Below are 11474 nucleotides of genomic sequence, written 5' to 3'. Positions count from 1 at the left end.
TAATAAAATTTTCTCTCTCTTTCTTCTTTTTTTTGTTTGTTTGTTTGGTTTTTTATTTTTATTTTTTTTTTTGTTTCCTTTTCAAGACAAGGTCTCTCTGTGTAGCCCTGGCTATCCTAGAACTCACTCTGTAGACCAGACTCAGAGATCTGCTTGCCTTTGCCTCCCAAGTGCTGGGATTAAAGGCGTATGCTGTTTGAATCTTAAATGGTCTTATAATAAAAACCCAAAGCTGGATAACAGGGTGAAAGCTGAAAGATCAGAGAAGCAGAACAGCCAGCCACTAGTTCTTACCTCTACAAAATCCTCAGTCTAAAGAGAGTGAGTTTCTGTTTCCTCACACCTTATATATCCTTCTCTGCCTGGCCATATTACTTCCTGGGATTAAAGGCATGTGTGCTTCCCAAGCAAAGGCATGAGATCTCAAGTGCTGGGATTAAAGGTGTGTGCCACCACTGCCTGACCTCTATGTCTAATCTAGTGGCTGGCTCTGTCCTCTGATCCTCAGGCAAGTTTATTAGGTTATACAGTATATCACCACAGGTGTGTGCCACTACTGCTTGGATTTATTTTCATTTTTTGAGACAGAGTCTCATGCAACCCAATATGGCCTCAAACTCAATAGGTAGCAGAATTTCTGATTCTCTTGCCTGGACCTCCCAAGTGCTGGAATCACAGTCATGCACCCCATCCTACCCAATTGCTGCCTGAATGCGTAGACTCAAGTCTGACCGCCTCTGGTCATGCCTTGGCTCTGTCAAGGATTAGCTATGCGATGTTTGGAAGCCACTGAGTCTCCCCATGCCTTAGTTTTCTTATCCACAAGTTGAGGTAATAAAGCATGTCAGCCAAGCATGGTAGTACACACTTGTAATCCCAAAACTTGGAAGCTAGAGGCATGATAACAAGCTCTAGGCCAGCCTGAGCTACATAGTAAGAACTTATCTAGCCCGGCGGTGGTGGCGCACGCCTTTAATCCCAGCACTCGGGAGGCAGAGGCAGGCGGATCTTTGTGAGTTCGAGGCCAGCCTGGTCCACAGAGTGAGATCCAGGAAAGGTGCAAAGCTACACAGAGAAACCCTGTCTCGAAAAACCAAAAAAAAAAAAAAAAAAAAAAAAAAAAGCTCAGTGTGGTGGCATATGCCTTTAGTCCCAGCACTCAGGAACACACATGACTTGAGTGTTCAAGACCAGCCTGTTCTACATAGTGAGTTCCAGGACAGCAAGGGTTATATATACAGAGAGACCCTGTCCCCAAACAACAACAACAAAAGCCCAAGCAACCAATGAGTCGCTATGCCTCTCAGTGCCATCATCGTTATGCCTACATGTATGAATGCTCCTCTGCTTGTGAAGGTTAGATCTCCGAGAACTTGTCATGAGCTGACAGTACAGTAAGGTGAAATGGAGCAAGCTATGAGCCAGCCACACAGTCCTCTGCAGAGTATAGGCTGCTCCGCCTGGCTGGCTGAAAGTTGCAGCTTGTGGGAAAGATGAGCATCATCGGGTGGGCCCGGGAACTGGAAATAAGTTTCTACTGAATGTGCATGGCTTTCCCACCATCACAAAGGTGATGAATGAATGGGAGGTTGAGCCATTGGAGGTTGGAGACTATCCATATTAGGGTTATAGCTCCCAAAGATAGTCATACAACCTTGAGATGGATTCTGTGTGTGAGCCTAGGTCTGGCTTTAAACTCCTGTTGGTCCTTCCTCAGAGTCAGGAGTGCTGGGATTACAGGCATGAGTCCACTACTTCTTCTTCTTCTTGTTATATGTTATGTATTTAGGTGTTTCGCTGGATGTATGGACGTGCACCACGTATGCGTCTGGTGCCCACAGAGACCAGAAGAGGGAGTTGGATCCCACAGAACCGGAGACAGTTGTCAGCCATCATCTGGATGCTTGGAATCAAAACCCTGGTCCTCTGGAAAAGTAGCCAGTGCTCTCAACAGCTGAGCCGCCGTCTCTCCAGCCCATTAGTCTGTTACTTCCAAGAAAGTTGTAATTAACCAATTTCCCCTTGCCTCTTAAGAGTGTCACAGGCTCCCTCTGCTGGACAACCCCTAAAGCTTGGGCTAAGCTCCAAAGCCTGACAGATCTAGGCTCGGTAAAGCAGGTTGATAGCCCTTTAAGGGGCAGTCCCTAGCTTCTGGTTGCCATGGAGACATCTAGCCGCAGACCGACTGATCCCAATCAGCATGTCTTCCAAAGTTTCCCCCTCAGGTGGGAAATGGGCTGCTGATCTGTGCGTAGGAGGAGAAGGGCTATTTCTCCCTTACCATCTTACCCGAGCGTGGTCTTAGTACATTCAGCTCCTGGGGACAGGGATCAGGACTAAGGTGCCCCTGCCTACCCTGCCCTTTTCCCCCCAGGGTCTGACATCTTAGCTTCTCCTTCTTCTTGTAGGCTCCAAAGTCAAGGACCAGCAGGTAAGCCGGCCGCCCCCGCCGCCCCCGCTGCCGCCGCATGAGCAACAGCCACTCCCAGAGGCCAATGATGAAGCCATCAACTTTCTTAACTCCTTCCGTGAGCCAGAGGGTGGGGTGGGCATGGGAAGGGGTGTGAGTCTGGGGAGAAAGGAAGAGAGGATGCCTAGAGGGGTCCTGTCTCTCCCCCCACCCCCGCCCCAACCCCCGCTTGATTCTCTTGAGACTCAGAAAAGACCTGATAGATACCTATTTGCTTTTGTGTTTGTGGAGGGAAAAGCCTGGGGGAGGGGGCGTGCTCTTCACCAGCCGATGACGGGGGCGGGGGGGGGGAGGGGGAGAGACGGGGTGGGGGGGAGGGGGGGAGACGGCAGATACAGCAAGGGGGGAGTGGGTGCTGGGGGTCTGGAGGATGGGCCTGAAGAAGGCGTCTCTCACCACGCAGGGGTGGAGGAACTGCTGTTGTTCTTCCCAGAGACGCTGGCCGTCGTCTCAGACACAGGGGCACCTCAGGGAGAGCTGACCATCGATGTGAAGAGAGGGAAGTACAGAGATGACCAGGGCATCTTGACCCATTGTGTGATGGTTCACGCCTCCAGCCGAGGCTACATAGATAAATCACTGTGTGGAAGCTCCCTCCTAGGTAGAGTTCAGCTGCCAGGTGGCAGCCCGGTACCACATCTTCCCTCCAAGGGCCCCACTCCAGTCCATGTGACCTGCAGCCCTTGACTTTACCTGGGGACTAGGGCAAGGCATGGGGGAGGGGGGAGGAGAAGGGCAGTGATGACCACCCAGTCATTCTCCCATGGCCACATTGCACCAGCCTGGGCCAGCACCTTCCCTAAGGGTCCATCCCAGACTCCTGTCTCCTGTGACAACAGCACTTGCCTCCCTATACCCCAGGCTACCTAACCAATAAACTGGAGCTAATGGAGCAACACAGCCAGGAATTCATCAAGGTACTTACTACCAGCCTCCCCTAGCCTTGCCCCTGGGTCGAGAGTAAGCAAGAACACAGACCTTTCACGGGTGGGAGGGACCCCAGGAGAATACAGCACACTACCGTCTACCATCAACCTATCACACACAGCTTGATGACCAGTCATCTCCAGTACTGCCGGCAATGTTCTATGGAGTCACAAACGGAGCCCAGCCCACTGGGGCTTGCTCAGGCCTGAAAGCCTGTCCATTTCCCAGGGCCATGTGACTTGGCCTTTCCCAGAGCCTGGCTAGTCCCTGGAGCCTGTCACCACTTAACCTTTAAATCTTCTGTCTCTATACCCCTCACCCAGCCCTTCAATAACTTCCTCTATGGGGCCATGACCTCGCTGAACATGGGAGATGACTTGGGCCTAGCAGCCTTCTCAGATAATCTATTCCCAGCTTCAAGCCTGTGTTCTGTTCGGAGGTGTACCACTGTTTGCTTTCCTGTTACATAGTATGGCCCTATTACTGACCTCCATCATAAATGGAAGGGCTTCTTCTTCTTCTTCTTCTTCTTCTTCTTCTTCTTCTTCTTCTTCTCCTCCTCCTCCTCCTCCTCCTCCTCCTCCTCCTCCTCTTCCTCTTCCTCCTCTTCCTCTTCCTCCTTCCTCCTTCTTCTTTTCTCCTCCTCCTCCTTCCTTCTTTCCTTCCTTTTTTTTTTGTTTTTTTTTTTTGTTTTTTGAGTTTCTTTGTGTAGCCTCCTTGGCTGTCCTGGATCTCAATCTGTAGACCTGGTTGGCCTCGAACTGAGAGATCCACCTCCCTTTGCCTCCTGAGTGCTGGGATTAAAGGCATATGCCACCACTGCCCCAGCCCTTCCTTCTTGTTTTTGAGACAGACTGACCTCAAGCTTGACATGTCACTGAGGATGACTTTGAACCCTGATTCCCCCCACTTTCTCCTTCCAAGTGCTGGACCACTACATCAGGCTATGAGACTTTTTATTCATCTGTTGGTCTCTTATTTTATCTTTTTGCTTTATCAAGACAGGGACTGTGTAGACAAGGTTGGATGCCAGCTTAATCCTCCTGCCTCTGTCTATGATTATAGGAGTGCATCACCATGGCCAGCTGTTTGTCATCTTTAAATTTTTGTTATTTTAGGGGAGAACACAAATGTGGAAATCAGTCAGAGGACAAAGTTTGGGAGTTGGTTCTCTCCTTCCATCAAAGACTGTAGGATCCAGACTCCAACTCAAGTTGTCAGGCTTCTGTAGAAAATATTTTACCCACTGGGACATCTTGCTGGCCCTGATTATCATTTTTTATTTTAGATCCAAGTCTTTACACTTCTATTTTGTCTTTTATAAAGCATACAACTTAAGCTGGGTGGTGGAGGTGCATGGCTTTGATCCCAGAATTCCAGGAGGTAGAGGCTGGCAGATCTCTGTGAGTTCGAGGCTAGCCTGGTCTACAGAGTGAGTTCCAGGACAGCCAGGGCTACACAGTGAAACCCTGTCTCAGAAATAAATAAATAAATAGATAGATAGATAGATAGATAGATAGATAGATAGATAGATAGATAAGACTGTATTTGCCAGTGCTTGGGAGGCTGAGGCAGGAGAATTGCTGCAAGTACCAGGCTATCCTGGGCTACACAGGGAGTTCCAGGCTACTCCGAATGACTTTGTTTCAGGAAATCAAAACGCAAACAAGCACAGAGCAAGACAGTTTGGGTGCCAGCTCCTCCAGGGTGAGCACCCGATTCTCCCATGTCCTCTGGCCTTTAGTTTCCCATCCTCCCCATGGAACGGAAGATGAGCATTCTGAAGCAGGATGACCAGCTGGTTGTGACCAGAAGTGTCAAGGAGGGTGAGGTAAGAGCGAAAGCCAAGTGGGAACCACCTCCCACATCCTTAGAACCACAGCAGGGAGGGACGAGCTTGTGTGAGGCCCGGTGCCCAGGCCAAGGGCCTTGAGATGAACCACACACCCAGCACCCGGCTTGAACCCAACACCTGCTGCCAGCACCCGGCTTGAACCCAACACCTGCTGCCGCCTCTTCTGAGCTCCAGGTCTCTGACTTCAGATCTTCCCCCAACAGGAAACGAAGACTGGAGTCTCTGTTTTCCCCTGCCAATCACTTAACGGCTTTGTTTCCAACACCGCCAACCTGGTGCTTCTGAGGGTGATGGCTTGGCGGCAGTCGGTCCCCAGCGGTGCTCGCTTCCTGGCCTTGGATGCGGAGGGCAGACTGTGCCATTGCACCTATGTGAGCATCTCTCTGGGCCCGGGGGCAAACTAGAAGGGTCACGGAGGTGGGAAAGACAGATGTGAAGGAGAGAGTGGCTACCAAGGTGGGTGGGTATTCAGCCTGACAGAAGGAGGTTTGAGGATGGACCGGGTGGGTTCAGTGGGGAACGGGAAGGTGGGAAACAATCGTCTTTGCAAGAGCTTCCATACGGAAGAAGGAGATGTAATGGAAGTCTGCTTTTTAAAAACACGTCCCCTAAGGCTGGAGAGACAGTTCAGTGACGCAAACAGGAGGACCCGAGTTTGATGCCCCCAACTCCATACAGGTGGTGCACACTTACAGTCCCTGAACTGGAGAGGTGAAGACAGCCTGGCCGAATCAGGCAGCCTCGGGTCCCAGTGAAAGGCCCTGGGTGTGGGTAGGGTGGCTCAGTGGTTAAGAGCACTTACTGGTCTTGCAGAGGACCTGGGATCAGTTACCAGCACCCACAGGGCCACTCACAACCCTCTGTAACCCATATTCCAGGGGATCTAATACCCTCCTCTGGCCTCTGAGGGCACCAGGCATACATGTGATGCATATATGTATATATGTGTATATATAGACATGTACATGTCGGCAAAACATTCATATACATAAAACATAAAAATAAATATTTAAAGGAAAATAAAACAAGGTGGACAGCTCCTGTAGAATACTAGAAGTTGTTCTCAGTCACACACACACACACACACACACACACACACACACACACACACACGCATGCACATACATGCCAAATACCCACATGCATGTGCACCCATGAGCACATATACACCTTCATGTGTGCATGAACATGTATACACACACACACACACACACACACACACACACACACACACACACACACGCTCTACATCATCTAAAGCCAGGCATCATGGTGTCATGTGCCTATAACTCCAGTACTTGGGAAGTAGAGACACAAGGACCAGGAGTTCGGAGTCATCATTAGCTACCTATTTATTTCAAGGCTAGCCTGTGGTACATGAGATCCTGTTTCAACAACAACAAAAATCATACATCATCTAGGGCTTTGAAAGCGCTCGGCAAATGTTTCACCACTGAACTACACCTCGGTCCAAAGAGACACCTTTATATTTTTCCAACATTTAAATTTTTTGTTTGTTTGTTTGTTTGTTTCTGTTTCTGTTTTGTTTTTTTAGCCCAAGCTGGCCTTAGCTTCTCAGTCCTCCTACCTCAGCATCCTAAATGCTGGGATTTCAATTGCATGTGTGCACTTCCACACCTGACTTTCTGTGTATATGTGTGTGGGGTGTGGTCACCTCCTCACCTGACTTTCTGTGTATGTGTGTGTGTGTGTGTGTGTGCACTTCCACACCTGACTTTCTGTGTATATGTGTGTGTGTGTGTGTGCACCTCCTCACCTGACTTTCTATGTATAGGTGTGTGTGGGGGGGTGCACCTCCACACCTGACTTTCTGTGTATATGTGTGTGGGTGTATGTGGGTGTGCACCTCCTCACCTGACTTTCTGTGTATATGTGTGGGTGTGTGTGTGCACCTCCACACCTGACTTTCTGTGTATATGTGTGTGGGTATGTGTGTGCACCTCCACATCTGACTTTCTGTGTATATGTGTGTGGGTGTGTGTGGGTGTGCACCTCCACACCTGACTTTCTGTGTATATGTGTGTGTGTGTGTGTATGTGCACCTCCACACCTGACTTTCTGTGTATATGTGTGTGTGTGTATGTGCACCTCCACACCTGACTTTCTGTGTATATGTGAGTGTGTGGGTGTGCACCTCCACATCTGACTTTCTGTGTATATGTGTATGTGTGTGTGTGTGCACCTCCACACCTGACTTTCTGTGTATATGTGTGTGTGTGTGTGCACCTCCACATCTGACTTTCTGTGTATATATGTGTGTGTGTGTGTGTGTGTGTGTGTGCACCTCCACACCTGACTTTCTGTGTATATGTGTGTGTGTGTGTGTGTGCACCTCCACATCTGACTTTCTGTGTATATGTGTGTGTGTGTGTGCACCTCCACACCTGACTTTCTGTATATATGTGTGTGTGTGTGTGCACCTCCTCACCTGACTTTCTGTGTATATGTGTGTGTGTGTGTGTGTGCACCTCCACACCTGACTTTCTGTATATATGTGTGTGTGTGTGTGCACTTCCACACCTGACTTTCTGTGTATAGGTATATGTGTGTGTGGGTGTGCACCTCCACACCTGACTTTCTGTGTATAGGTATATGTGTGTGTGGGTGTGTGGGTGTGCACTAGCACAAATGTACATGCAGGTGTGTATAGGTGGAGGACAATGGTCAATCTCAGGTGTGTGTTCGTTCTTTGTTTCTTTCTTTCCTTCCTTGTTTTGTTTTTTTTTTTTTTTTTTTTGAGACAGGGTTTCTCTGTGTAGCCCTGGCTGTCCTGGAACTCGCTCTGTAGACCAGGCTGGCCCCAAACTCAGAGTCCTGCCTGCCTCTGCCTCCCGAGTGCTGGGATTAAGGATGTCCGTCCAGCTCAGTGTTTTCTAAAGCTTTAGAAAGCGCTGTCCACCTGGTGTACAGCCTCACCCTCCCCACGCTGAGCCCTCGTGCCCTGTAACAAAATGTGCCAACTAAGCAACACTCCTCCACTGAGATAGCTTGGGAAGGGGGTGGCAGGGGGTGGCTGGAGCCCGCTGTGAAGAATCCCCAGATTATCTTGAGGATGTAACTCAAACTTTGTGGCACATGAGGAGCTGGACTGTGAAGGATCACTAACCACTGGTGAGCCGGAATGAACCTGGTGAGGAGGAAAGGCTTGAGGAGATGGGGGCACTACTGTGGTGAGCAACCGCCTCACCCTGTCCCCCACTTTGGCTGCTCCAGCAATCCCTGGGCTTCCAGACAATCCAAGTGGGCCACCAGCAGGCTGAAATGTTCATTGTGGAGCAAACCGTCCACTCTGAAGAGGGCGTCCCTTTTTCCTGCCAGTTCTACCTGCTCTCTGACGGGTGAGCCCCTGGTGGGAAGGACTGAGGTGACAGTGTTGTGTAAAGTCTGGTGCTCTGACCATGAAGAAAGGTCATTCCTGGGTTGGGATGGGGCACAGGGGTCACCATTGTTGCCAAGATACTGCCAGGAAATATTGTCATTGAGATCTGGATGTACCTTTGCTTTGGCATTTCATCTGCTTTAAAAAAAAAAAAAAAGTGAGCCCAGGCTAGCCTCAAATTCACAGTCCTCTTGCCTTAGTACCCTAGGTGCTAGGATATAGATGTGCATTTTTTTTTTTAATTTGGTTTTTCGAGACAGGGTTTCTCTGTATAGTTTTGGTGCCCTGTCCCTGGATCTCGCTCTGTAGACCAGGCTGGCCTCGAACTCACAGAGATCCACCTGGCTCTGCCTCCAGAGTGCTGGGATTAAAGGTGTGAGCCACCACAGCCCAGCGTGTGCATTATTTTTTAAGGCAAGGCCTGATGCTTGCTGTTATCTGGGACAGGGCCCAAGAACCACAAAGATGAACAGAGGAAGCAGAGTAAACAGGGGTTTCAAGGCAGCTCTCATGGGGACACTGTAGCGTCCTACCTCGGCTGCCATGACAAAACACCACAAGATGAGCCTGGAACAGCTGCTCACGCCTGCCATCCCAGCACTTGGGAGGCTGAGACAGGAGGATGGTCCTAAGTCTGAGAGCCATCTACAGTAGTAAAACCTCCTCCAAAAAAGGCAGGCCCAAGTTAAGGGGTGGCTCCTCTGGGAAGGTGGTGAGGAAGCTTCCTGCCAAGTCTGATGACCTGAGTTCAATTCCTGGAACCCACAGGATGGAAGGAGAGAGCCAGCGCCTACAAAGTGTCCTCTGACCTCCACACAAGCATGTGCATGCATGACGTGTGTGCGTGCATGCACACACAGGATAAATAATGTTTAAAAAAAAAAAGTCACTGGATGGTTTGAACAACGGCCCGCAGGGTTGGCTCCTGGTGAGATCTCTGGCTGCCCCCACCACTCTGCCTCTCTTCAGTGTGCCAGTGGGTAGAGAGCTCTCTCTGCTTTCTCTTTCTGTTTTGAGGACACCAATCCTCTGATTAAAGCCCCACCATTATGCCCTTCATTTGACCTTAGTCATCTCCCAGAAGGCTCCCATCACACTGGTGGGTAGGAGGGTAGGCGAGAGAGAGCTTGAGCCACACAACTCATTATGCTCAGCACTGGTAGGTCACCACCCGGTGGTACAGGAAGACTCTCCTCCAACTTCTTCTGTATTGCTCTGCAGGCACCTGGCTAAGAGAGTCCAGGTGGGCTCTCCAGGGTGCTGTATCATCACCAAGATGCCACTCTTGAGGGAAGTGGGTAAGTGGTTCAGGACAAGGTGGGGCCCGTGAAGGGAAGATGGGAGGAGCCTGGCGCCTCTCTTGTTTGGGAAGGATCCAACGCTAGGGGTGGGCCAGGATCCTTGAACCGGTGGAGAGGCAGCAGCCCTCCAGCCTCAGACTCCCAGGGATAGGATGGACCTCTGCCGTGAGTCCCTCTCAGAGACAAAGCCCATACTCGAGAGTTCCTGGGATTCCCCCTGTGTACGCGAGGGATGTGGACACAGTTCCCTTGCTCACCCCACTCAGATGTGATTGAGCCTCCGCCCCAGTTTGATAAGAAGCCCCTGGTGTGGGAGGAAGACCTGGAGCTATACTCGAAATTCCTGAACCAGAAGGTGAGAAAGTGGCTGCAGCCAGCCTAGGGGTCCACCTGCTTTCCTGCGATGGACGGGGGGAGTGCGGAAATGCGCATGTCCGGGTGATAAGGGGGTCCCAGCCCAGGCGCTCCTGGACAATCCGGGGCGGTGCTCAGCCCTGGTGGGGGGACCACTCCGTGCCCCTCCTCCAGGAGCAGCTCCGCCTCAGCCACACCAGCTACCTGCGGCAGCACCCCGAGGCCGAAGCGCTGGTCTCCGACTTCCTGCTCTTCCTGCTCATCCGCCGGCCCGAGGACGTGGTCACCTTCGCCGCCGAGCACTTCGGGCCCTACGCCATGCTGCGCCCGTCCATCCCTGCCTTGCGCTCCTCACACCGACCCAGCCCTTTCCGCTCGCTGGACTCCGACGAGGAGGAAGAGGAGGAGGAGGAGGAGGAGGAGGAATACGAGGAGGAGGAGGAGGAAGAGGAGGAGGAGGAATACGAGGAGGAGGAAGAAGAGGAGGAGGAGGAAGAGGAGGAGGAGGAGGAGGAGGAAGAAGAGGAGGAGGAGGAGTACCTGTACGCTGACGATGACGACTATGACTATGATGAAGACAACGAGGATGATGAGGACAACGAGGATGTCGACGACAACGTCAACGACGAAGAAAGCGACGTCAGAGACGATGACGAAGTCGGCTACAATGTCGACGATGACAGCGACGAAGGCGGGGAGGGAAATGTCGACCTCAATGGCAAGGATGAGTTGTTGTTCCAGAGTTTGGATCTGGAAAAGGACTAGGCAGACGGCTGGGAGCGAGAGACCGGGGACTGGCCGGGTCGGGTATCCCAGCTGCGGGTTCAGCAGCAGGGTCCTTTCCCCAGGGCTGCTCCGCCAGCCAGCGGGGACCACTGTCGCCGGCCAGGGCCTCTTGTCAAAAATGCCAAGCTTTAACTTCGTTTACCCGACGAGTTTCAGCCTTTCTTCCTAGATGCTATGTTCACAGTTACAAGCGTTCCGGAGAAAAGAAAAGTAAGGCGTGTAGTCAGAGGGGTTGGTTCCCACCTGTAACCAGCACTCGGGAGGCTGACACAGGAAAACCGCTGTGAGTTCAAGCTAGGGCCACACAGCAAGACCCTGTCTCAAAATTCAATTCAATTAATAAGTAAGAGGCAGTGAGGCAGGGCGGTGGTGGCGTACGCC

At 51.2% G+C, this 11474-nt stretch overlaps 1 protein-coding gene across 1 annotated transcript; it reads left to right on the top strand.

Annotated features, from left to right (window-relative positions):
- The first annotated feature begins 2166 nt into the window (after positions 1–2166).
- On the top strand, positions 2167–11234 carry Catip (ciliogenesis associated TTC17 interacting protein). The gene is made up of 10 exons (XM_059278443.1): positions 2167–2225; positions 2409–2528; positions 2874–3071; positions 3332–3387; positions 5142–5228; positions 5456–5623; positions 8487–8611; positions 9874–9950; positions 10220–10308; positions 10482–11234. Exons 1-10 carry the CDS (start codon positions 2201–2203, stop codon positions 11070–11072), a joined length of 1536 nt encoding a protein of 511 aa, XP_059134426.1. The 5' UTR covers positions 2167–2200; the 3' UTR covers positions 11073–11234.
- Positions 11235–11474: the final 240 nt, after the last annotated feature.

The sequence above is a fragment of the Peromyscus eremicus genome, chromosome 13 (assembly GCF_949786415.1).
Source record: "Peromyscus eremicus chromosome 13, PerEre_H2_v1, whole genome shotgun sequence".
Lineage (NCBI taxonomy): Eukaryota > Metazoa > Chordata > Mammalia > Rodentia > Cricetidae > Peromyscus > Peromyscus eremicus.
This window is presented reverse-complemented; position numbering and strand designations above follow the sequence as displayed.

Excerpts from the sequence above, each read along its gene's own strand:
- Catip (XM_059278443.1), top strand. The coding sequence starts at position 2,201 with ATGTCTTCCAAAGTTTCCCCCTCAG. Across the intron at positions 5,229-5,455 it reads GAAGTGTCAAGGAGGGTGAG|GAAACGAAGACTGGAGTCTC; the intron begins GTAAGAGCGAAA and ends TTCCCCCAACAG. Across the intron at positions 8,612-9,873 it reads TTCTACCTGCTCTCTGACGG|GCACCTGGCTAAGAGAGTCC; the intron begins GTGAGCCCCTGG and ends ATTGCTCTGCAG.